At 38.1% G+C, this 27641-nt stretch overlaps 1 protein-coding gene across 1 annotated transcript in view; it reads left to right on the top strand.

Annotated features, from left to right (window-relative positions):
• LOC117317530 overlaps positions 1–26965 on the top strand; it is a 35573-nt gene extending 8608 nt beyond the window's left edge. The window contains exons 3-8 of the mRNA XM_033872345.1: positions 2174–2488; positions 3082–3197; positions 13202–13548; positions 22299–23256; positions 26346–26678; positions 26851–26965. Coding sequence (XP_033728236.1) covers positions 2174–2488; positions 3082–3197; positions 13202–13548; positions 22299–23256; positions 26346–26678; positions 26851–26853 — 2072 coding nt within the window. The 3' untranslated portion in view covers positions 26854–26965. The remainder of the gene's footprint in view (positions 1–2173; positions 2489–3081; positions 3198–13201; positions 13549–22298; positions 23257–26345; positions 26679–26850) is intronic.
• The last annotated feature ends 676 nt before the right edge of the window (positions 26966–27641 follow it).

Genomic DNA, 27641 nt, shown 5'->3' with positions numbered 1-27641 from the left:
CTGTGACCAACCCACAAATATGCCCTGGGGTCTTTTTCTGTCCCTGCTTATTTAATTTCTTTGATATTAAGATCCCCACCCGATAACCATATACAGCATTGTTAGACGTAAAGAGATCAACAAAATCATGTTGTAGGTATAGGGGTCTTTCCACACCCCTAAGGATTTACCAGTAGTGTTTTGGTTATATTTTTGAAACTGTTGAGATTCCCATCATATCATATAATAGCTGAACCATATCATATAATAGCTGAACCTTATCATATAATAACTGAACCACATCATATAATAGCTAAACCACATCATATAATAACTTAACCACATCATATAATAGCTGAACCACATCATATAATAGCTGAACAATATCATATAATAGCTGAACCAAATCATATAATAACTGGACCATATCATATAATAACTAAACCACATCATGTAATAACTGAACCATATCATATAATAACTGAACCACATCATATAATAACTGAACCACACCATATAATTACTGAATCAAATCTTGAAATAACTGATCCACATCATTAATAGCTAAACCATATACCCTAGGTATCATATAATAGCTAAACCATATCATATAATAACTGAACCACATCATATAATAGCTGAACCATATCATATAATAACTGAACCACATCATATAATAACTGAACCACATCTTGAAATAACTTATCCACATCATATAATAGCTAAACCACATCATATAATAGCTGAATCATATCATATAATAGCTGAACCATATCATATAATAACTGAACCACATCATACAATAACTGAACCACATCATATAATAGCTAAACCACATCATATAATAACTTAACCATATCATATCATAACTGAACCATATCATATAAAAGCTGAACCATATCATATATTGAAGGGGCCGCGGTGGCCGCGTGATTAAGGTGTACCGACACTTTAACACTAGCCCTCCACCACTGGGTTGCTAGTTCGAAACCTACGTGGAGCAGTTGCCAGGTACTGACCTTAGGTCGGTGGTTTTTCTCCGGGTACTCAGGGTACTCCGGCTTTCCTCCATCTCCAAAACCTGGCACGTCCTTAAATGACCCTGCTGTTAATAGGACGTTAAAGACAAACAAACCAATCATATCATATAATAGCTGAACAATATCATAAAATAGCTGAACCATATCATATAATAACTGAACCAGATCATATAATTACTGATCCACATCATATAATTACTGATCCACATCATTAATAGCTAAACCATATCATATAATAGCTGAACCATATCATATAATAACTGAACCACATCATATAATAGCTGAACCATATCATATAATAACTGAACCACATCATATAATAACTGAACCACATCATATAATAACTGAACCACATCTTGAAATAACTTATCCACATTATATAATAGCTAAACCACATCATATAATAGCTGAACCATATCATATAATAACTGAACCACATCATATAATAACTGAACCACATCATATAATAACTGAACCACATCATATAATAACTGAACCACATCATATAATAACTGAACCACATCTTGAAATAACTTATCCACATTATATAATAGCTAAACCACATCATATAATAGCTGAATCATATCATATAATAGCTGAAACCACATCATATAATAACTGAACCACATCATATAATAGCTGAACCATATCATATAATAGCTGAACCATATCATATAATAGCTGAACCATATCATATAATAGCTGAACCTTATCATATAATAACTGAACCACATCATATAATAGCTGAACCATATCATATAAAAGCTGAACCATATCATATATCTAAGGGGCCGCGGTGGCCGAGTGATTAAGGTGTACCGACACTTTAACACTTGCCCTCCACCACTGGGTTGCTAGTTCGAAACCTACGTGGGACAGTTGCCAGGTACTGACCGGTGGTTTTTCTCCGGGTACTCAGGGTACTCCGGCTTCGCTCCACCTCATATAATAACTGTAAAAATATTAAAATCAGGTAATACTTCCCCGTTACAGTTCTTTCCGAACCGATAAACTCAGATAAATCTAGGCAGATCGAATTCTATGTTGTTCATTTTATAAAAACTAAACTAAAACATGTCATTTTGTAGTAAGATAAATAAATAATAGAAGGCAAATTGATTGTATACTTTAATATTCAAATGTATTATTTACAGATGATACTGGATATCCTGGTCAATCAGAAAAGGGGGCTGTAGCATCACATACTACTGTATACGAACGTCCTCCACGTCATCCGCCAAAAAAAAAAAAAAAGATCACAGAAGACCACAGAAAAGAAATTGAAGATTTCAATAAGGAAGACGATAGTGTTGATGACCCATCCACAGCTTATGTAACAATGTTTGACTTTGGAGGAGATGAAGTGTTTCACACTTGGCATCACTGTGTTATGTCGACAAACAATATATACCTGCTGGTGTTTGATGTTTCCTTGTGGGAAGATCCAGACGAGCAAGATATTATTGTCGGTGAGTGATTTTACATCAAGATGTTCTAAGTTTTAACTTATTAGCTTCATTCACCAAAATATGTGTATATACAATGTATGAGTTTTTGACATTTCCTCCTTTTTCCTGGAAGTGAAAATAAACAACCATGCATACCAAGAATTGCAAAACCAAAACAACATACTTTTTCAGATCTTTTTATACTGTAGTTGAAGGTACAGATACGTTACGGTTTAAACTCGGCAAATGCGGCACTCGGAGTTTATGTCCAGATCAAACTATGCTTTATCAGCAAACCATATCATCAGAATCAATGATCGCTATGTGTATAATATTTTCTTGAATGATGAACAAACATATTTGACAAAAGAATATATCTGCAAAGCTTTAATCTGACTAGTGTGACCTATTTACTTTCGCAATTTTCGACAGGCATACTTGTATTACTGAATAGTGATTGTGTTCTTTACTGTTCCTTAACCGTCTGTTTTGGTGAAATTGTTAGAATTTATATTTAAGTAAAAAAGTACTATTTTGGCGATATTTTGTTTTTAATTTTTCTCAGTCTTGTGATATCTGCTTGAATAAAGCCACAGTCTTAATTATTCTTACAGATGAAATCGCGCACTGGCTTAATGCAGTTGCAATGTACTCACAGAGCAAATCTAGTGAAAAGAAGGGTATTCCGCCAATTATCTTGATTGGTTCTCATATGGAGAAAATAAAAACAGTGAGTATGCTACATGATGATGTTTTTGAAAACATTTCACCAGTGGAAATTCATCAGCTCGAACTCGAAAAACTCGAATACCATGCTTAACTCGAAGTACTTCGTTTGTCCCGGTCTAATTGTCTCTTCATCCTAATGAAAAAAGTCGAATTTGTAAAACTAAAAAAATAATGCGATGGGACAATACAAATCCTTCTTGAAATGATGGAATAACTCGAAGTATCGTTCTTGAGTCTAACAACAATCGGTAGTAAACGCCGACATTTTCAGCTCGCCTGGACCGAAGGTTCGGTGAGCTTGTGTCATGGCGCAGCGTCCGTCGTCCGTTCGTCCGTCTGTCGTCCATCCGTCCGTCAACATTTGCTTCAAATGGCAACTAGTCAAAAAGCTCTGATTGGATTTTTACCAAATTTGGTCAGAAACATCCTTGGAAGAAGGGGATCAGATTTTGCTTAAATGGTGACTCTGATCCCCAAGGGTCAAAAGGGGCGGGGCCCAATAGGGGAAATAGAGGTAATTCCTTTAAATCGCTACTAGTCATAAAGTTATGAATGGATTTGGACCCAATTTAGTCAGAAACATCCTTGGGGAAAGGGAAACAGATTTTGCATAAATGGTGACTGACCCCTAAGGGACCAAAGGGGCGGGGCCCCATAGGGGAAATAAATGTAATTCATCTAAATCTCTACTAGTCATAAAGTGATGAATGCATATCCTAAAAACCCTTAGAGAGTCTGGACTTCATTATTTCTTTAAAGCAGTTTGGATCACTCAATATAACCATATATAGCATTGTTGAGATTTACAAATAAAACGAATTGAACATTATTTTAACATTTGGTCTAATCCAACCAGGTGAGCGATACAGGCCCCATGGGCCTCTTGTTTCAACATCAAATTTCCGTTTGCAATACTAAGGTATCGACACTACAAACCTACCGATTATTATATCCTATTATAAGTGTTTAATGAATTAATTAAACAAATTGTCTGTGGAATCTGATAACAACAACTCTCGGTGATAAAAAGTACTACTTTATATAGTTACCGTAAATATCCGCGTATAGCTAGTATGCAGGTACGTTTTAGGTCATCTGACCCGAAGGGTCCGTCCGTCGTCGTCCGCTGTCCATAAACTTTTCACATTTCAATCTACTTCTCAAGTTCCATCTGCGGGATTAAGCTGAACCTTCCTGAGATAGTCCCGACCAAGTGTTGTTATTTTTCAGGTCGGTCTGAAATTCAAGATGGTCGCCATAGCCGCCATTTTGAAAACACATTTTAAACTTCTTCTCATGTTCCACCAGTGCTATTGAGCTGAAACTTGCCTGGAATGATCCTGATATGATCCCGACCAAATATTGTTATTCTTTTTATCAGTCCGAAATCCAAGATGGCCGCCATAGCCGCCATCTTGAAAAAAACATTTTAAACTTTTTTTCAAGTTCCACCAGTGCTGTTGGGCTGAAACTTGCTAGAAATGATCCTGAGATGATCCCCACCGAGTGTTGTTATTTTTCGGGCCGACCCAAAATCCAAGATGGCCGCCATCTTGAAAAAACACATATTAAACGTCTTCTCGAGTTCCACCAGTGCTATTGAGCTGAAACTTTTCAGAAATGTTCCTGAGAGGATCCTGACCAAGTGTTGTTATTTTTTGGATTGGTCTAAAATCCAAGACGGCCGCAGTGGCCGCCATCTTAAAAAACACATTTTAAGCTTCTTCTCCAGTTCCACTGGTGCCATTGAGCTCGAAATTGGCGAGGATGTTAAGGAAGGAGGGCCAACAAAGTGTTGTTATTTTTCTGCCTCGTAAAATCATTGACTTGGCAGCCATGGCAGCCATTTTGTAACATGATTGTGCAATCATGGTTTTCCTGAACAATGCCTATTTCAAACTTCTCAAATTCCACCAGTGGGATTCAGCTCTAACTTACCAGAAATTATCCTTAGATGGTCAAGGCCAAGTGTTTTTGATATTTATTGGGTCGGTCAGAAATCCAAGATGGCCACCATGGCCAACAGTGCCACTATTTATACTTGATACAGAGAATACATACTACAATAAAATAATGGTTTTAATTTAGAGTCAGATGACCGTTAAGGCCCCTGGGCCTCTTGTTGAGTTTCATTTTCAAAAAAAAAAGATTAAAAAAAACTAATGTTCAACTAAGCGGAAGCTGAATTCTACAGCATAGGATGATAGAAATCTGTACATTAACAAAGCTAATTTACTGCATTTCATTGGAATCACCAGCCAGAATATTGACAGATTGAATATTGACAGGTTGTTTACATTATACCACAATGGGCCTCGTCAGCTTGCAAATTGGAGTGGTCCCATCTACGATCATTGTACAAACAAAATGTCATTCCTACCCTCAATTACCTAGTGGTTTTCACTTAAGTTTGATCTTTTATGGTATCTGTACACGATATGTACAAAGCTTATAATTAAGTCAAATTATAACAAGATTGACTGGTACGTAAGCTGAGTACAGTACTGGGCTACGTAATGTAACACTGGCCGCCATTTTGAATACGAAAACAATTCTGCTGTCATTGTGCTGGTCACAGCTTTTATATCAATGAAATAAACTTGTGGAATGGATAAATTTTACAGTGCAGACGAAAAATTAGAGTCGTTTTCTCAGTCAGATCGTAATTTTTATGGCCAGTTGGTCAGAGACTGTCGCACGGCATCAAGGCATTAGTGTTAACATGGCGGTATTACAGCTTCTGTAAATAAACAAGTTGGACGTTATCACTTTCTGGCAACGCTCTGGATTTATAAGGTGATTTATTTAGAAGTATGAAATAACTAACTACTGATATATCATTTCAAGTTTTGTTTGATGTTAATTGATGAGATATTATCCATCGTTTTGGACCTGAATACGGCAACGTGCTCAAATGTGTACGGCAGATGTTTGACTCACGATCTACTTGGATAAATCCACTTAATTGCTTCTAAATACACAATATCAAGGAATTAAAAATCCAAATAACTATTTATTTCTTTATTTGTTAACTATTTACTTACTTAATGTGTAATTTATTGGCATATGTATTAGTTTAGATCAGTTAATGTAGATCTTGTTGCTATTTGACGTTCCTAGAATGTCCATCACTGAGTCAGATATTAGTATAACGGGTGTAATATGTAATTGCATGATGGGTAATTAAAGCACATGCTGAGACCGCCATGTTGTGCGTTTTTCCGCTCTGTCAGATGTCCCGAAATACATAAACATAAATGCTTAATTTAAGTATTGGTAAATCATAATCCTGCTGTTGAAGGAAACGATCATAAATTTCAGATCACATTCATGCATCTAACTGGCAAAAGCATATACTTGTGTATACAGTAATTGTAGTGCGCAGTGGATTTTTTCACTTGTCAAATTTTGAAAAAAATGTGTACTATACACGAATATTTACGTTACACCAGGTAATTTCCCAAAGGGGTTGCCGATAATAATACACACTACTAAAAGTTAACAACACATCCACCCGCTCGTTCAAGCAGAACTAAGCTGACACATTAGTAGTCGGCTGATGTTTTTACAAATGTAGAAATGAAACAGTCACTGCTGCCTGTTAAATCTTTAAATGACCGAAACAATAGCGTAATTAATGCCGAGGTGTTCAGAGTATGTCTGTATAAACGTTCACCGTTGTCTTTATTAACTCGGATAACACACCAACTCAGTAACAGTAATAATTTTATACACACATGTGCAACTCAACTTCCTGCGCTAATGGAAACGGTGTGGTTATCGGTAAAACCTATAGGCCTATCAAACAGTATATTATGTGTCAAATATAACGTAATGGTTCTGTTACGTTTTAAATGTTATCTGTGTTAAATTTAAACGGTTATTTGATGCTACGTTCATAAATTGTTATTTGGTTGAATTCCGTTTCATTGTTTTTCCGTTGGGGAACATGACATGTACATTATATTGTCATTGACTTGACTAAGCAAAAGAAACTTCATCGTGACTGTATATTGACAAAACTACAGAAAACTACGGGTGACAGAACGAAACTTACAAATGCAAGTACATTTATTGATCAGTCTTAACACTAAACTGATAAGCGACAAAGCAGAGTTATAATGATTGTATAATGTTGACAAAAATTGTCCAAAATTTGTACCAAAAACGACAACTCACTAGATTTGAATATTAGGATATAACTCAAAGGGTCAAACATGCTAAAATCTTTAAACAGCTTCTTCTCAATAACAACGAGGCCAAGGGAGTTGATATTAGGTCTGTAGCATGCTAGAGTGAAAGGCTAACTGGTTTGTACAGGTCAATTACCTTGACTACATTCAAGGTCACAGGGGTCAAATAGACTAAAATCTTTCAATGACTTCTTCTAATTTAACTATGAACCCCAGAGACATAATTTTAGTTCTGTAGTATGCTTGGATGACATACTTATAAGTTTGTGGAAATGAAAGAACTTGACCTACGTTCAAGGTCACGGGGTCAAAAAGGGTAAAGTATTTAAAAATGATATAGCCAAGAGATTCTGAAACTTGATATTAAGCCAATGCTTTTAGTAAACCTAGCATACTCTGATATTTGAAGAAAGCGGTTATTAGCTTTTTGTAAGCTCACCTGGTCCGAAGGACCAAGGTGAGCTTATTCCATACCGTTGGGTCCGTTCGTCCGTCCGTTGACAATTGACTTCTTCTTCCTTCATAACAACTGATCAGAATTTGAGCAAATTTTGTCAGAAGCATCCCTATGGGGTGTGCACTCAAAATTGTACAAATGGTGGGGCTGACCCCCCAGGTGTCTAAGTCAGGCGGGGCCAAAAGGGGTCAATTTGGCTCTATTATATAAATGACTTCACTGAAACTATGCTAAGGATATTGCTCCTATTTGCCTGGTAGCATCACTATGAGGTGAGGATTCAAAATTGTACAAATGGTGGGGCTGACCCCCTGGGGGCCTGAGGGGTGGGGCCAAAATGGGTCAATATACCTATATTGATATTAACGACTTCTTCTCTGAAACCAAGCAATGTATATCGCTCATATTTGCCTGGTAGCATCAGTTTGGGGTGGGAATTTGAAATTGTACAAATGATGGGGCTGACCCCCTGGGGGCCTGAGGGGCGGGGCCAAATGTGGTCAATTGGGCTATATTGATATAAACGTATTCTTCTCTGAAACAGAGCAATGTACGTACATGTATATTGCTTATATGTGCCTGATACCATCACTATTGAGTGGGGATTCAAAATTGTACAAATGACTGGGCTGAACCCCCAGGGGCCTGAGGGGCGGGGCCAAATGTGGTGAATTTGGCTATATTGATATAAACGACTTCTCTGAAACCGAGCAATGGATATTGCTAATATTTGCCTGGTAGCATCACTATGGGATGGGGATTCAAAAATGTACAAATGGTGGGGCTGACTCCCTAGGGGCCTGAGGGGCAGGGCCAAAAGGGGTCAATTTGGCTATATTAATATAAACGACTTCTTCTCTGAAACCAAGCAAAGGATATCGCTCCTATTTGCCTGGTAGCATTACTATGGGGTGAGGGTTCAAAATTGTACAAATGGTGGGCCGACCTCCCTGGGTGCTGAGGGGCGGGGCCATAAGGGGTCAATTTGGCTAAATTGATATGAACAATTTCTCTTCTGAAACCAAGCAATAGATATTGCTCATATTTGACTAAGCATCCCTTTTGGGCCAGGATTCAAAATTGTACAAATGGTAGGGCCGACCTACCTTGGGCCTGAGGGGCGGAGCCAAAAGGGGTCAATTTGGCTAAATTAATATAAACAACTTCTTCTCTGAAACTAAGCTATGGATATCGCTCATATTTGCCTGGTACAACCCCCTGGATAGCCCGGGATTCAAAACTGTATACTGGAGGTGTATGACAGAGCTGACCCCCGGGAAGCTAAGAGGTGGGGTCAAAAAGGGTCAATTTGGCTAAATTGATATGAACAACATCTTCTATGAAACAGCTCATATTTGACTGGTAGCATCCTTTTGGGTAGGGATTCAAAATTTTATAACGGAAGGAACTGACCCCTGAGTGCAGAGGGTGGGGTCAAAAGGGGTCAATTGGTTTAAACAACTTCTTTGGTTAAACTCAGCAATGAATATCGCTCACATTTGTGTGGTAGCATCTGGGATTGCGCCAAAAATCAATTTCATTTCATGGATTATTGCATTTTTTGGCATAAAAACCTCATGTACTCATATAAAATGACTGATATATTGACATAGCAATACCAGTGACAAGTATACTTAATCATCATTCTTGTTTCATATCTCATGAAATCCAGGTGAGAGATACAGGCCCTCTGGGCCTCTTGTTTAAGCCACTACAAAGTTACCACATTAACCAAAAACTATCATACTTATGGGATTTAGTTTTATTGATCATGCACATTGTTGTCATTAATCTGTATTTCCGAAAATCTGTTGCGTCCTATTCGACAAGCCGCCATTACGTCAGACCAAAACATCGTCAATTTTAAACGCACACAAAAAGCACATCGTTTTATTAGGCCACTACAAAAGTTACCACATTAACCAAAAACTATCATACTTATGGAATGTGGTCTTGTTTATCATTCACATTGTTGTCATTTATCCGTTTTCTCGAAAACCCCATAGGGACTTTTCGAAAATTGGAGATTCCCGCCGATCTTTCCCGCGGTGTGCTGGACTTTCATACTCAAAATACAAACACTTGGACAGCAAATTGTGATATATTTCATATTGATGACACTTCTGCACTTTGATATTAACGAAATTAAAGCACATAATTGGATCTTGGTGGTGATTTCAAATAGAAATTATCGATAATTATGTGTCTGGTTTTCAAGTTTTCTCCAATATGGCGTCTAGTGAAGACTGTACCGAGCGACCGCAAAGGATTGTGGGAAGGTCAGGGGCCGCCATGTTGATATAAGGGCAAATAGAGAGCTGCAAATCTTTCTATATATAAACTACGTGATGCCAGAATGTGTAATGGATGCACATAAAAATGGGTCCTTAATTTAATTTGACCCCTTATGTGTGTCAACAAACACCGCACGTGTGTACTCACTGTCGGTATATGTCAAAGTGAAAATACTTCTGATCGGAATTGGCGGATCTAGATCGGTTGTACGTGCATGGCCTGTGATTACCGGTAAATACATGACTAAAACTAAAAAAAAATAAAGACCACTCCTATGAAGTTAATATAAATACTCATAATTAAATGGTGTAACAGGATCGAATGGTATGTAGCTATATACTCAGTAGGCCTACTGACCGGTACTGACACTGACAGCCGACAGAGGACGACAAAATTCAATTTCAAATATAATACCGTATATCGGTTTTTTTTAGCGTATGCCAAATTTCGCGTTTTCTGTACAAAATGACACGTTTTATTTTTAGCGTATTTCATTTTTAGCGTTTTCACAACATGTAATTCAAATTTTAGCGTACATATGTTTCATATACAACAAAAACGAAGAAGTACAGTACAAGAACATTTATTGAAAATCAAAAGTTCTAACGTCGAACATAGAACGCATACATACCGTGTACCGTTACATGTATGTGCATCAATCGGCATGGCCTAGATATACTACAGATAATTCTCAGTTAAATGGAGATATATTTACATATCCAGGACTTTGCAGATACCTGCTTCTTTGAAGCCGTTTGTTATAATCTCAGGCCTTGTTTTCAGGTGATCGTTCAATTTAACCAACCACTTTGCACCTAGTTGTTTCATTTTGGTTAGCGAAAGGTCAACAATAATGTCAATGATCGCAGCGCCACCTGCTTGCTGTTTGCCGATCTCTTCTCTTACAAGGGAGCTAACTCTTTCTGTAAAACGTGACCAATTTTAGCGATATCTTATAATTCGCGACCGAGTCTGGTCGCGAAAATAGCGAAAATTGGACACTCGCTAAAAAAACCCCGATATACGGTATTGTAAACTTACTGCACAAGCAAAATGTAAACGATATACAAAATGTATATACAAAATAACTTGTTTTTTGCGTTGGTCTACCTCTTTTACAGGTTCTGATGAAGTTTCATTAAAAAAAATGTGCACTTTGTAAAAAAGTCGGTCTTATTTGCGTAGTCAGTTTTAAGCACTAAACACTACTATTCGGCATATGTGTTTTATGCACGCCATAGCAAAATTCTTTTGCACTTAAGTGTCAAAAGAACATAATGACCATTTGGCTTTTTTTTGCACTTAACTAATGTCTGTATTTTATCCTAAAACGGCCGCCCATGGTAGATAGTTGCTTAATCGGTCTGATCGGACGGGTTTGTATTATACAATATATCAATTAAATGAGTTAAGTCAGTTACAGATATTGTTTTTGATATTTTTATTTCCACTGTTTTGTAATATTTTATTTTTAATTTATTTTTTGCCGTAAATTTACGTGAAAAAAAACACTGTTGAATCGACTATTGTCCGATGCATTTAATTTAATTATTGCTGCAATATGGAAAAGATACTAAGACAGAAGGTCTGAAATTGATTTTGGTACCAATTTTTTTAAATGATCTATTGAAAACTTTTTTAGTGAATTTGAATGAGCTGACATCCATGATACAAATGTACATGTATATATATGTACTTGAGTATATAACTTGCACATCTTTTCAGTTACATGAATTAAACAAACATACTTGCCAACTTTTTAGGTCACCTGAGACAAAGTCTCAAGTGACCTATTCTAATCCCCTTTTGTCCGTCGTCGTGCGTCGTCCGTCCGTAAACAATTTACATTTTCGACTTCTTCTCCAAAACCCCTAAACCAAATTCCATGTAATTTGGCAGGAAGCTTCTATGGCTAAAGGTCAACCAAAATTGTAAATTATATGGTCCCCACCCCCCAGGGGCCTGAGGCGCGGGGCTAAAAAGGGTCAAATTGACTAAAACTTCAAAAATCTTCTTCTCTACTCTCAGATATGGTGGAATCAAACACTCTTCATAGATGGAAGGGTCTTAAGGTGCTTTACCAAAATTGTCAATTTTATGACCCAGGGGTCTCATGTTTGCCCCTGGGGAGGGGGTAAACTTTACTAAAGTTTATATAGGGAAATCACATTTTTTATTATAATTTGTTTGAATTCTATTGGAATTCATTCTAACTTGGTTAACATTATTACCTTGTGAAGGCAGTTTGATGGTATATACATGTTTGCCCTGACTGACCCCCAGGGGCTAATGGGCGGGGCTAAAAAGGGCCAAATTGACTGAAATTTCAAAAATCTTCTTTTCAGACCGAAATAAGATAGAATCAAATACTGTTTATAGATGGAAGGGTTTTAAGGCGCTTTATTAAAATTGTGAATTTCATGACCCTGGGGTCACACATTTACCCCTGGGATGCAAAATTACATCATTTTTAATTATTTCTGGAAATTATTTAACTCACTGTTCACTCTAAATAAAATAATAACAACATAATATCTTAATGAAATTTGAAATGTTAATTCCTTTGATTTAAAACAAAGACAATGATACAAAAAAAAAGGGCTGTACTAGCAGTTGTACTCAGTGCTTTGTAGGTGGGGACTGTAGGTCAGTGGGACGGTAGGTCACTGGGACGGTAGGTCACTGGGACAGTGGGTCTAGGACAGTGGGTCACTTGGACAGTAGGTCACTGGGACAGTGGGTCACTTGGACAGTAGGTCACTTGGACAGTAGGTCACTGGGACAGTGGGTCACATGGAAAGTAGGTCACTTGGACAGTGAATCACTGGGAAAGTAGGTCACTTGGACAGTAGGTCACTTGGACAGTAGATCCCTTGGACAGATCACTATATAGGTCAATGAGTCAATAGGACTGTATGTCACATGGACAGGTCAGTTGGACAGTATGCCACCTGGACAGTAGGTCACTTGGACAGTAGGTCACATGGACAGTAGGTCACTGGGACGGTGGGTCAGATGTTTTCCATAGATGCTGTATTTTTATGACATTTTTGCTTTCAGGGTGAATCTGAGATTAATGAAAAAATCTCAAAGAAACTAAAGGCAAAACCAGGTCTTAAGGATATATATGATGATCATGTAATTGAGATCTTCTTCCTTTCGGAGATGGACAAGAGTGACAAGAATGAAGAAAAATACCTCGAAATATGGTGTAAAATGGAAGAGGAATGTTTCGAATTGCAGTCATGTTGGCGTGAAGAAATTCTTGGATCCTGGCTTGCACTTGAAAAAAAAATTATGCTGAAAAAAGAAGAAGGAATTAAATTCCTGAACATACAACAGATACTGAGTTTGAATGAAGAGCTTTTGGTACCACTTGATGAGAGGGAACTTGTCCCATTTCTTCGGTATGTATCAACATATTTTCATGTTAGATTATTTTATTATAATCATTATCTATTATCATGATTGTTTCTCATTTGGACGAATCATTAAATCTATTTGAATTAACTTAACGATAATCATATTAAATTGCAATGAAAGTAAGGATATTCATATTAAATTGCAATAAAAGTAAGGATATTCATATTAAATTGCGATAAAAGTAAGGATATTCATATTAAATTGCAATAAAAGTAATGATGTTCATATTAGACTGCAATAAAAGTAAGGATATTCATATCAAATTGCAATAAAAGTATGTTCTTAGTTACAAATCTGATAAGGAGTAAAAAATGATAAAGATCTAGCTTGTTTGTACAATGACATTTGGAAAGAACTCATCCCTAAATGTATAAGCCTGTAACTTCAACTTTTGTTTTCACAATTAATTCAATATAGGGATACATCTTAAATTGATAATCATTTTAATTGTAAAAACTTTAATTACGGCTTTTCAGCAAAAGTGGTGAAAAGACCTATTGTTTTTGTTATGTTTTTTCTTATTATTAGGGCTTTTCACCAAAAAGTGTTCATCATACAGAGGTCATGCAATTATATTATTTGTAGAATATTTTCGGGGATAACTTTTTGCCATGCCATGTTAATACAAAATATGCCTAATAAAAAAGCTCGCTAAGGGGTCAAGTTCGTCTATTTTTAGAATTTTTTCATTTTTCAAGATTTAAAAAAAAAATCTTTCTTACAACGATGCGGTATATCATTCTGATGATTTTGATGTGTTTAGTTTTTCGGTAACGTTTGCCGTTAAGACGGTACGCCATTTTGAATATTCTTGTTGTTCTTTTTTGTATCAAGACCAGGCACATTTTAAGTTTCTTCTTAAATTGCACCAGTGCAATTCAGCACAAACTTTGACAATATGACTATGAGATTGTACTGACCAAGTTTTGATTTCATGGGGTCGGTCCGAAATCCAATATGGCCGCCATGACGTCATGTAATGAAAAGCTTAAGGTCACCAAATTTTCAACTTTTTCATTTTTACCAGAAGTGCTAATGAAGAACCGAAGGTACCAAAATCATCAGAATGACATATTGCATCGATCAATATGAAAAAAAGTCATAAGCTCTCTGGAGGTCAAAGTTATGCTATTTTAAGAATTTTTTTCATTTTTTACTATTTTTGAAAACTTCTTCTACAGATCAATAGAGTATGTCATTCCGATGATATTGATACCTTTGGTGTCTTAATAGCACTTCCGGTTAATGTAGTACGCCATTTTGAAAATGTCCCTATATATTCTATATTAAAAATCGTTTTACATTTCAAACTTCTTCTCAAATTCCACCAGTGCGACTCAGCACAAACTTTGACAAAATGACAAGGAGATAGTACTGACCAAGTCTTGTTATCATGTGGTCGGTCTGAAATCTAATATGACCACCATGACGTCATGTATTAAAAAGTTTAAAATGGCCATAACTAAAAAAACATTCTTCTACACAGGTCATGTAATTATGTTATTTGTAGATAATTCCTAGAGCTAACTTTTTGCTACTAAAAGTTTTCAGCTCAGAGGTAAAATAAAAAAAGTTCGCTATGGTTCATTTGTCGTTAACGCGAGACGCCATTTTGAATATTTCTCTCTATATCTTATGTATGCCTACAACTCGCATATTAAGTTTCTTCTCAAATTCCACCAGTACGATTCAACACAAACTTTGACAAAATGACAATGGATGGTAAAATTGCCAAAACTCAAAAAGCATTCATTTTACTGAGGTCATGTAATTATGTTATTTGTAGATAATGCCTGGCGCTAACTTTTACTCACCAAAAGTTTTCAGATCAGAGGTCTAATAAAAAAGTTAGCTATGGGGTCAAAGGTCACAAAATTGTGAACTTTTTCATTTTTAGCTCACCTGGACCGAAGGTCCGGTGAGCTTATGTCATGGCGCGGCGTCCGTCGTCCGTCAACATTTGCTTCAAATCGCTACTAGTCAAAAAGTTCTTATTGGATTTTGACCAAATTTAGTCAGAAACATCCTTGGCAGAAGGGGGTCAGATTTTGCATAAATGGTGACTCTGACCCCCAAGGGGCCTGAGGGGCGGGGCCCAATAGGGGAAATTGAGGCAATTCCTTAAAATCGCTACTAGTCATAAAGTTATGAATGGATTTGAACCCAATTTGGTCAGAAACATTCTTGGGGGAAGGGGAACAGATTTTGCATAAATGGTGACTCTGACCCCCAAGGGGCCTGAGGGGCGGGGCCTAATGGGGAAATAGAGGTAATTCCTTTAAATCGCTACTAGTCATCAAGTTATGAATGGATTTTAATCCAATTTGGTCAGAAACATCCTTGGGGAAGGGGAACAGATTTTGCATAAATAGTGACTCTGACCCCCAAGGAGCCTGAGGGGCGGGGCCCAATAGGGGAAATTGAGGCAATTCCCTAAAATCGCTACTTGTCATAAAGTTATGAATGGATTTGAACCCAATTTAGTCAGAAACATTCTTGGGGGAAGGGGAACAGATTTTGCATAAATGGTGACTCTGACCCCCAAGGTGGCAAAGGGGCGGCGCCCCATATGGGAAATAGAGGTATTTCCTTTAAATCGCTACTAGTCATACATTTATGAATGGATTTGAACCCAATTTAGTAAGAAACATTCTTGGGGGAAGTGGAACAGATTTGCTTAAATGGTGACTCTGACCCCCAAGGGGCCAAAGGGGCGGGGCCTAATGGGGAAATAGAGGTAATTCCTTTAAATCGCTACTTGTCATAAAGTTATGAATGGATTTTAATCCAATTTGGTCAGAAACATTCTTGGGGGAAGGGGAACAGATTTTGCATAAATGGTGACTCTGACCCCCAAGGGGCCTGAGGGGCGGGGCCCAATAGGGGAAATTGAGGCAATTCCTTAAAATCGCCACTTGTCATAAAGTTATGAATGGATTTGAACCCAATTTGGTCAGAAACATTCTTGGGGGAAGGGGAACAGATTTTGCATAAATGGTGACTCTGACCCCCAAGGGGCCTGAGGGGCGGGGCCTAATGGGGAAATAGAGGTAATTCCTTTAAATCGCTACTAGTCATAAAGTTATGAATGGATTTGAACCCAATTTGGTCAGAAACATCCTTCAGGGAAGGGGAACAGATTTTGCATAAATGGTTACTCTGACCCCGAAGGGGCCAAAGGGGCGGGGCCTAATGGGGAAATAGAGGTAATTCCTTCAAATCGCTACTAGTCATAAAGTTATGAATGGATTTGAACCCAATTTAGTAAGAAACATTCTTGGGGGAAGTGGAACAGATTTGCTTAAATGGTGACTCTGACCCCCAAGGGGCCAAAGGGGCGGGGCCTAATGGGGAAATAGAGGTAATTCCTTTAAATCGCTACTTGTCATAAAGTTATGAATGGATTTTAATCCAATTTGGTCAGAAACATTCTTGGGGGAAGGGGAACAGATTTTGCATAAATGGTGACTCTGACCCCCAAGGGGCCTGAGGGGCGGGGCCCAATAGGGGAAATTGAGGCAATTCCTTCAAATCGCTACTTGTCATCAAGTTATGAATGGATTTGAACCCAATTTGGTCAGAAACATCCTTCAGGGAAGGGGAACAGATTTTGCATAAATGGTTACTCTGACCCCCGAGGAGCCAAAGGGGCGGGTCCCAATAGGTGAAATAGAAGTAATTCCTTTAAATCGCTACTAGGCATAAAGTTATGAATGGATTTGAACCCAATTTGGTCAGAAACATTCTTGGGGGAAGGGGAACAGATTTTGCATAAATGGTGACTCTGACCCCCAAGGGGCCTGAGGGGCGGGGCCAAATGGGGGAAATTTAGGCAATTCCTTAAAATCGCTACTTGTCATAAAGTTATGAATGGATTTGAACCCAATTTAGTCAGAAACATCCTCCAGGGAAGGGGAACAGATTTTGGATAAATGGTTACTCTGACCCCCAAGGGGCCAAAGGGGTGGCGCCCCATATGGGAAATAGAGGTAATTCCTTTAAATCGCTACTAGTCATACATTTATGAATGGATTTGAACCCAATTTAGTAAGAAACATTCTTGGGGGAAGTGGAACAGATTTGCTTAAATGGTGACTCTGACCCCCAAGGGGCCAAAGGGGCGGGGCCTAATGGGGAAATAGAGGTAATTCCTTTAAATCGCTACTTGTCATAAAGTTATGAATGGATTTTAATCCAATTTGGTCAGAAACATTCTTGGGGGAAGGGGAACAGATTTTGCATAAATGGTGACTCTGACCCCCAAGGGGCCTGAGGGGCGGGGCCCAATAGGGGAAATTGAGGCAATTCCTTCAAATCGCTAGTAGTCATCAAGTTATGAATGGATTTCAACCCAATTTGGTCAGAAACATTCTTGGGGAAGGGGAACAGTTTTTTGCATAAATGGTGACTCTGACCCCTGAGGAGCCAAAGGGGCGGGTCCCAATAGGGGAAATAGAAGTAATTCCTTTAAATCGCTACTAGTCATCAAGTTATGAATGGATTTGAACCCAATTTGGTCAGAAACCTTCTTGGGGGAAGGGGAACAGATTTTTGCATAAATAGTGACTCTGACCCCCAAGGAGCCTGAGGGGCGGGGCCCAATAGGGGAAATTGAGGCAATTCCCTAAAATCGCTACTTGTCATAAAGTTATGAATGGATTTGAACCCAATTTAGTCAGAAACATCCTCCAGGGAAGGGGAACAGATTTTGGATAAATGGTTACTCTGACCCCCAAGGGGCCAAAGGGGCGGCGCCCCATATGGGAAATAGAGGTAATTCCTTCAAATCGCTACTAGTCATACATTTATGAATGGATTTGAACCCAATTTAGTAAGAAACATTCTTGGGGGAAGTGGAACAGATTTGCTTAAATGGTGACTCTGACCCCCAAGGGGCCTGAGGGGCGGGGCCCAATAGGGGAAATTGAGGCAATTCCTTAAAATCGCCACTTGTCATAAAGTTATGAATGGATTTGAACCCAATTTGGTCAGAAACATCTTTCAGGGAAGGGGAACAGATTTTGCATAAATGGTTACTCTGACCCCGAAGGGGCCAAAGGGGCGGGGCCTAATGGGGAAATAGAGGTAATTCCTTCAAATCGCTACTAGTCATAAAGTTATGAATGGATTTGAACCCAATTTAGTAAGAAACATTCTTGGGGGAAGTGGAACAGATTTGCTTAAATGGTGACTCTGACCCCCAAGGGGCCAAAGGGGCGGGGCCTAATGGGGAAATAGAGGTAATTCCTTTAAATCGCTACTTGTCATAAAGTTATGAATGGATTTTAATCCAATTTGGTCAGAAACATTCTTGGGGGAAGGGGAACAGATTTTGCATAAATGGTGACTCTGACCCCCAAGGGGCCTGAGGGGCGGGGCCCAATAGGGGAAATTGAGGCAATTCCTTCAAATCGCTACTTGTCATAAAGTTATGAATGGATTTGAACCCAATTTGGTCAGAAACATCCTTCAGGGAAGGGGAACAGATTTTGCATAAATGGTTACTCTGACCCCCGAGGAGCCAAAGGGGCGGGTCCCAATAGGTGAAATAGAAGTAATTCCTTTAAATCGCTACTAGGCATAAAGTTATGAATGGATTTGAACCCAATTTGGTCAGAAACATTCTTGGGGGAAGGGGAACAGATTTTGCATAAATGGTGACTCTGACCCCCAAGGGGCCTGAGGGGCGGGGCCAAATGGGGGAAATTTAGGCAATTCCTTAAAATCGCTACTTGTCATAAAGTTATGAATGGATTTGAACCCAATTTGGTCAGAAACAATCTTTGGAGAAGGGGAACAGTTTTTGCATAAATGGTGATTCTACCCCCCCCCCCCCCCGAGGGGGCAAAAGGGGTGGGGCCCCATATGGGAAATAGAGGTAATTCCTTTAAATCACTACTAGTCATAAAGTTATAAATGCATGTTGTAAACTCAGAGAGTCTGGACTTCATTATTTCTTTAAAGCAGTTGGGATACCCACGCTAGTCATAAAGTTATAAATGCATGTTGTAAACTCAGAGAGTCTGGACTTCATTATTTCTTTAAAGCAGTTGGGATACCCGCGCTATAACCAATAGCATTGTTTGAGGTTAACAAACAAAAGGAATTGAACATGAACATTATTTTGACATTTGGTCAAATCCAACCAGGTGAGCGATACAGGCCCCATGGGCCTCTTGTTTGAATATTATTACATAGATCGATGCAGTATATGTCATTCTGATGATTTTGGTACCTTCGGTTTTTATTAGCCCACCATCATCAGATGGTGGGCTATTCAAATCGCCCTGTGTCCGTGGTCCGTCGTCCATCCGTCCGTCCGTCCGTAAACAATTCTTGTTATCGCTAATCCTCAGAAAGTACTTAAGGGATCTTTCTGAAATTTCATATGTAGGTTCCCCTTGGTGCCTAGTTATGCATATTGCATTTTGGGACTGATCGGAAAACAACATGGCCGACAGGCAGCCATCTTGGATTTTGACCATTGAAGTTTGTTATCCCTATTTCTGAGAAAGTACTGAAGGGATCTTTCTCAAATTTCATATGTATGTTTCCCTTGGTGCCTAGTTATGCATATTGCATTTTGGGACCGATCGGAAAACAACATGGCCGACAGGCAGCCATCTTGGATTTTGACCATTGAAGTTTGTTATCACTATTTCTGAGAAAGTGCTGAAGGGATCTTTCTCAAATTTCATATGTATGTTCCCCTTGGTACCTAGTTATGCATATTGCATTTGAGGACCGATCGGAAAACAACATGGCCGACAGGCAGCCATCTTGGATTTTGACCATTGAAGTTTGTTATCGCTATTTCTGAGATAGTACTGAAGGAATCTTTCTCAAATTTCATATGTAGGTTCCCCTTGGTGCCTAGTTATGCATATTGCATTTTAGGACCGATCGGAAAACAACATGGCCGACAGGCAGCCATCTTGGATTTTGACCATTGAAGTTTGTTATCACTATTTGTGAGAAAGTACTGAAGGGATCTTTCTCAAATTTCATATGTAGGTTCCCCTTGGTGCCTAGTTATGCATATTGCATTTAAGGACCGATCGGAAAACAACATGAACGACAGGCAGCCATCTTGGATTTTGACCATTGAAGTTTGTTAACGCTATTTCTGAGAAAGTATTGAAGGGATCTTTCTCAAATTTCATATGTAGGTTTCCCTTGGTGCCTAGTTATGCACATTGCATTTTGGGATCGATCGAAAAACAACATGAACGACAGGCAGCCATCTTGGATTTTGACCATTGAAGTTTGTTATCACTATTTCTGAGAAAGTGCTGAAGGGTTCTTTCTCAAATTTCATATGTAGGTTCCCCTTGGTGCTTAGTTATGCATATTGCATTTAAGGACCGATCGGAAAACAACATAGCCGACAGGCAGCCATCTTGGATTTTGACCATTGAAGTTTGTTAACGCTATTTCTGAGAAAGTATTGAAGGGATCTTTCTCAAATTTCATATGTAGGTTTCCCTTGGTGCCTAGTTATGCACATTGCATTTTGGAATCGATCGAAAAACAACATGAACGACAGGCAGCCATCTTGCATTTTGACCATTGAAGTTTGTTATCACTATTTCTGAGAAAGTGCTGAAGGGTTCTTTCTCAAATTTCATATGTAGGTTCCCCTTGGTGCTTAGTTATGCATATTGCATTTAAGGACCGATCGGAAAACAACATGGCCGACAGGCAGCCATCTTGGATTTTGACCATTGAAGTTTGTTATCACTATTTGTGAGAAAGTACTGAAGGGATCTTTCTCAAATTTCATATGTGGGTTTCCCTTGGTGCCTAGTTATGCATATTGCATTTTGGGACCGATCGGAAAACAACATGGCCGACAGACAGCTATCTTGGATTTTGACCATTGAAGTTTGTTATCGCTATTTCTGAGAAAGTACTGAAGGGATCTTTCTCAAATTTCATATGTAGGTTCCCCTTGGTGCTTAGTTATGCATATAGCATTTTGGGATTGATCGGAAAACAACATGGCCGACAGGCAGCCATCTTGGATTTTGACAATTGAAGTTTGTTATCGCTATTTCTCAGAAAGTACTGAAGGAATCTTTCTCAAATTCCATATAGGTTCCTGTTGGTGCCTAAATCTTAAATTTTATATATAGGTTTCCCTTGTTTGAAAAGTACTAGAGGTTTCATCTGAATTTACACAGATTAGTAAGACTTAGAAGAAGAGAAAAGTACAGAAAAGATCAATCTGACATGGAACCTATGAAGAACATTCAATGGTGGGCGCCAAGATCCCTCTGGGATCTCTTGTTTAGCACTTCCGGTTCAAGTTGTACGCCATTTTGATTTTTTTTTTTTGATTTCGCAATCATTGCAAGAGACCTAGGAACTTGATACAGCTGTACAAGTTATCTCCCCTCGTCCAACTCCTTTGTTGAAACGTTATATCTCAGATGCCAGATTAATTCAATACTAGAATGTGGATGACCTATCAAGTGTTCTAATATAGTTTTTTTATGTTTTGAAATACCATGCCTTTAGGTCATTTATGCTAAGTAGTGAAAAGCCCATCAAATTGTTAACCAACAATTTCTAGTTCTAGATATATCTGTTAGTTTTCACTCAAGATAAAAAAAAATAACAAGAAATGTATTCAATCCTGTTATTTTTAGGTGCGGGCATGGTACATGTAGCTTAATTGCTCTCTGTTCTATTCATCAAATCAAAATTGTATTATATTTTTTTTCCATTCCAGATATTTGCATAATGCTGCAAGTGTTTTTTGCTTTGATATTATTGGGAAAACAGACTCGGAATTGTTAACAGCGGACGAAAAGAAACAAATGAAAGTAATATTAGATATCAACTGGATTATCCAAGCCTTTGGAGCTATCATCACAGATACCAAATTTGTATCTCTGAAAGGCAACAAACAGAAGGCAACATGGACGGATTTTAGAGAATCAGCAGAACTGAACAACAAGGTACTTGATCTTCGCTGGAGCAATATTACAGAAGAGGATCGCCAGGTATTGTTATCTGTAATGGAACGTCTAGGACTGATAACAAAACCAATGGGTGTTCCAGACAGCCAACAACATGCAATGAAGTCTGACATATATATTGTCCCCTGTTTATTGAAAGAGGCCTCACCAGATATTGTACAAGAAATATTGGGAATGGATAATGTGCAATGCACTAAGACATTATGTCTGATATTCAACAATCCCTTTGTTCTACAAGCTATCTGGGACAAAACCATTGCAATATGTATGCATGTATTTGGAGAATGTACCTACCACGAGATGAGTCGGAAAGGTGAATTCAGCTGCAAACAGCCACAGAGAGGGTTTATCTGCCGAAATGTTAACAGCATTTGGAACTTTGTCCTTCATTGTAAAGGGCAGATGCTCAAACTCACAATGTTTAATGATCACAATCACAATGTGAAGGCAGGTGTTGGGAAAGACCTGATGCTTAAAATTGAAGAAATAATCGGACATGTTCTTTCGATGACCAGCCAGGGACATCAAAAGTACAGCTACTACCTCCATTGTGACTTTTGGGTTTCTGATGATGAGGGTAAAGAAAGGAAGCCAAATGAAGAGACTTTTGAAAAGAATGAGGAGAGCTTTAAGAGTTTTGATGGGGAAAACAATCTTCACGGCCTGACAAAATGTCATTGGCTGGCATGGTTTGGTGAGAATGATAAGGTAAATCAGACATAGTATTATAAAGGTGTGTCTCTTAAATAAATGCATATCATGTAAAGTATTATTATTGCTCAAACAGTTTTTATCTAGTGGAAATCATTGTCTTCTGTAACAAATTTAAGTAAATTTATATGGGTAGTCGGTAGCTTATTTTTGGGGGAGGGTTTCAATGTCTTGGACCTAAAGGTAAATATAGATTATTCATTCAAATGGATGAAGAATTTGGTTTTCAGATTAGTTTGGGAACATATCTGTATGAAGGAGACTTTAAAATTGACCCTGCGGAGGGAGGGATTCAGGCATAAAGGTGGTATTGAGTAATAGTTAATCGACAAAAAACTGTTGGCTAATAGAGGGTAACAGTTTGTTGCCATTCATGTGCCAATAACACACAGACGAAATTACGGTTTATGTTAGGGAAAATACATTTTGAATTCCGACCTTTTAATATTAACTCAAACTTGGCTGGAATGATCAGTATAGGATGGTAGTTTGATGGTATGCGAATATTGGCCCCATATGACTCAAAGGGCCTTACGGGCGGTGAAATATTGACTTGATTTTCAAAAGTCTTCTAATTCTCAATATATAACATCAAATATTCTTCATAGATGCAAGAGTCTTAAAATAAGCTTTGTGTAAATTGTGGATTTCATTATACTTTAGCTTGCGTTAGCCTTGAGGAGGGGATGAAATTTACTAAAGTTTATGTGGGAAAATGATATGTTGGTGCATTACGTTGATTTTTAATCCGAAATAAGTCAGACTTGAATGGAATCACAGTCCTGAGCTGACAGTTGATACTTTTGAAATTTTGAGTCAGCCTTTGCCTAAGGCCCAGGCTAAAGGACAGGATCAATGGAAGCTGAATTGTACATCATTTCAACTTTCTTCTTTGAATTCTCCAAACCCATGGCTATTGTAAACATATATTTTTTGTTGCTTAAAGGGTCTAAATATATTGTAACAGAATTCTGAATATCATCAACCACAAAGGTTGCAGGTCAGTGTATGAAAATGGTGTTTCCGGTATAATGTAAGATTACAATTCTAAGATCCATGCATATATTGAATATTATTTATAGATGAAAGGGCTTGAATGTTGTTAATAAGATATTCATGAAAACAGATGCTACATAAATTTACCCTGAGGGTTAATGGGCGGGCTGTATGTAAGAAGATATGGTAATATGTCATTGTTTCGACCAGGAGTTGCTAGAAGTCATACATATGTATGTTAGATGTCGAATATGGAATTTTAATTCCTTTAAGTCATTTGAAAATTAAATAAGATTTAGACCAACTGCCCAAAGGGCAAATGAGCTTATAAGCGTCCGTCATCCATCGTTAACTTTCCCCTTAAAACAACTTCCTCTCAATAACCAAGAGGCACAGGGACTTAATTTGGGCATGTAGCATACTGGGTGAAAGTTTACTTAGTCTGTTCAAATGAATGACCTTGACCTTCATTAAAGGTCACAGAGGTCAAATAGGCTAAAACATTGTAACAATTTCTGCTCAATAATCCAGAGGCCCAGGGAGGTGATATTCGGTCTGTAACATGCTGGGAAGAAGGGCTACCAAGTTTGTTCAAATGAATGACCTGGACCTATACATTCTAGGTCACAAGGGTCAGATTACTGTAATGTTTAAACAAGCTCTTAATAAGCAAGAGTCCTATGAAGTTGATATTGGGTCTGCGTCATGCTAGACTGAAGGGCTACAAAGTTTGTTCAGATGAATGACATTGACCTACATTAAAGTCACAGAGGTCAAGCAGGCTTAAATCTTAAACAATTTCTTCTCAATAACTAAGAGACCAAGAGAGGTGATATTCGGTCTGTAACATGCTGGGGTGAAGGCCTACCAAGTTTGTCCAAATGAAGGACCTGTACCTACATTCATGGTCACAAGGGTCAGATATGCTGTAATATTTAAACAACTTTGTCCTTATAACCAAGAGTCCAAGGAAGTTGATATTGGGTCTGCAGCATGCTGGACTGAAAGGCTAATAAGTTTGTTCAAATAAATGACCTTGACCTACATTCAAGGTCAGTATACAATGACCTTGACCTACATTCAAGGTCACAGAGGTAAAATATGCTAAAGTCTTTAAACTTTTTCTTCCCTTTAACCAAGAGGCCAACGGACTTGCTATTGGGACAATATTTGGTCTGTAGCAAACTTGGGTGAAGGGCTACCAAGTTGTTAAAAAAATGGCCTTGTCTTCACTCAAGGTCAAAAAGGCTAAAATCTTTAAAAAATGATTTTTTCGATAGCCAAGAGACTTCGAGGCCTGATATTAGGCCAATGGTATGTTGGAATGAAGGACTTGTCGAAAATTTATTGACATGAACAAACCAAGCCTACTCTGATATTTGAATAAAGTGGTAATCAGCATAGTATTTGCAGAAATGACCTAGATCAATTTCAAAGTTGCTGTAGAGCCAGGTGAGCGAAACAGGCCCGTTTGGCCTATTGTTGTTCATGTTAAAAGCAAACAATCCGTATAAATATACCACAATTCTACTGACCGCTAATTCAATAATAAGGACCATGGGACTCTTGTTAACAGGTATGATCCATATCATTATTATCTATGATGCATAAACAATGTTAAATCTCACAAATAGTAGGAACGCTTAAAAATCCTTAATGGACAGGGAATTATCTAAACCAGATTTGACCTCGAGTATCTGAAATCACCTGTAGAGTGTTATAAATAGACAGTTTGTTGAGAAGTGGAAGCAGTGATCAGGAAACAAAACAATTGAAACATTGATCTTGTAAAAATCCTTCTTGATTTGTGTATATAAGGGTAACTTGGATGTTGTCTGTAGTGTTGCTATTCTAATATTGAAATGGTAATATCCTCCTGAGTGATACAGGGTCTCTGAGCCACTTGTCTGTTATGTGTTCCAAATTAATATGATGAAATTTAATCTTAAAAACCTTTTGGGATGTTTAGTCCTGTTATTACTATCAATCGATGTTATTTAGTCGTAGAGTAATATGTTGATTAAAACACTAATGGTTTTTGAAGTAATTTGTTACTGGTACTACATGTTTGTGTACCCTTAATCTTGTAGATTCCAGCCACGGAGAAATACACAGACATGACCAAGGTAAAAAAAATCCATGCTCACATAGTGACGGAGCTATCCACATGGATCTGTCCAGGATTAAAACAAAGATGGGATAACTTCCTAACACTTTTGGAACCACACTTGGGACATGATGTATTGTATGGTGTAAAGGACAATAGCATGGCACAAATCTGTGGTTGTCTAAAGGCCGAAGGAGAAATTGATTATGGTGAATATGACCTGTTACGAGGGATTGTCATCAAAATCCATGTTGATGCAGCTGCTGTTATTGACAAAGCTTTGAAAAAACTGGTCCCACTTCAATTGTCGTCAAAGGTTACGTATTATATACTTTTAGTTCTTGTTAATCATCAATTGATATATCTACATAAACATCCTATTCAATTCACCAAAGTAATAAATGTATTATGTAATATTTGGTTCTTAAATATTGCATTTGCACAAAATCTGTTTCCCCATATATGAATGTATACATTTTTGTTCTTAGTGATGTCAACAAACTTGGGGACCTACCTCAGATATGATCAGTGACCTCATCACAAATTCTGATATGAAATGGATCAGTCACCTCAACACACACTCTGATATGACATGGATCAGTGATCTCATCACACACTCTGATACGACATGGATCAGTGACCTCATCGCTAAATCTGATATGACATGGATCAGTGATCTCATCACACACTCTGATATGACATGGATCAGTGACCTCATCGCTAAATCTGATATGACATGGATCAGTGACCTCATCACTAACTCTGATATGACATGGATCAGTGACCTCATCGCTAAATCTGATATGACATGGATCAGTGACCTCATCACTAACTCTGATATGACATGGATCAGTGATCTCATCACACACTCTGATACGACATGGATCAGTGACCTCATCGCTAAATCTGATATGACATGGATCAGTGACCTCATCACACACTCTGATATGACATGGATCAGTCACCTCATCACAAACTCTGATATGACATGGATCAGTGACCTCATCACACACTCTGATATGACATGGATCAGTCACCTCATCACACATTCTGATATGACATGGATCAGTGACCTCATCACACACTCTGATATGACATGGATCAGTGAACTCATCGCTCAATCTGATATGACATGGATCATTGACCTCATCACAAGCTCTGATATGACATGGATCAGTGACATCATCACAAATTCTGATATGACATGGATCAGTGAAACCATCACAAACTCTGATATGACATGGATCAGTGACCTCATCACACACTCTGATATGACATG

This window comes from Pecten maximus, chromosome 19 (assembly GCF_902652985.1).
Source record: "Pecten maximus chromosome 19, xPecMax1.1, whole genome shotgun sequence".
Taxonomy (NCBI): domain Eukaryota; kingdom Metazoa; phylum Mollusca; class Bivalvia; order Pectinida; family Pectinidae; genus Pecten; species Pecten maximus.
This window is presented reverse-complemented; position numbering and strand designations above follow the sequence as displayed.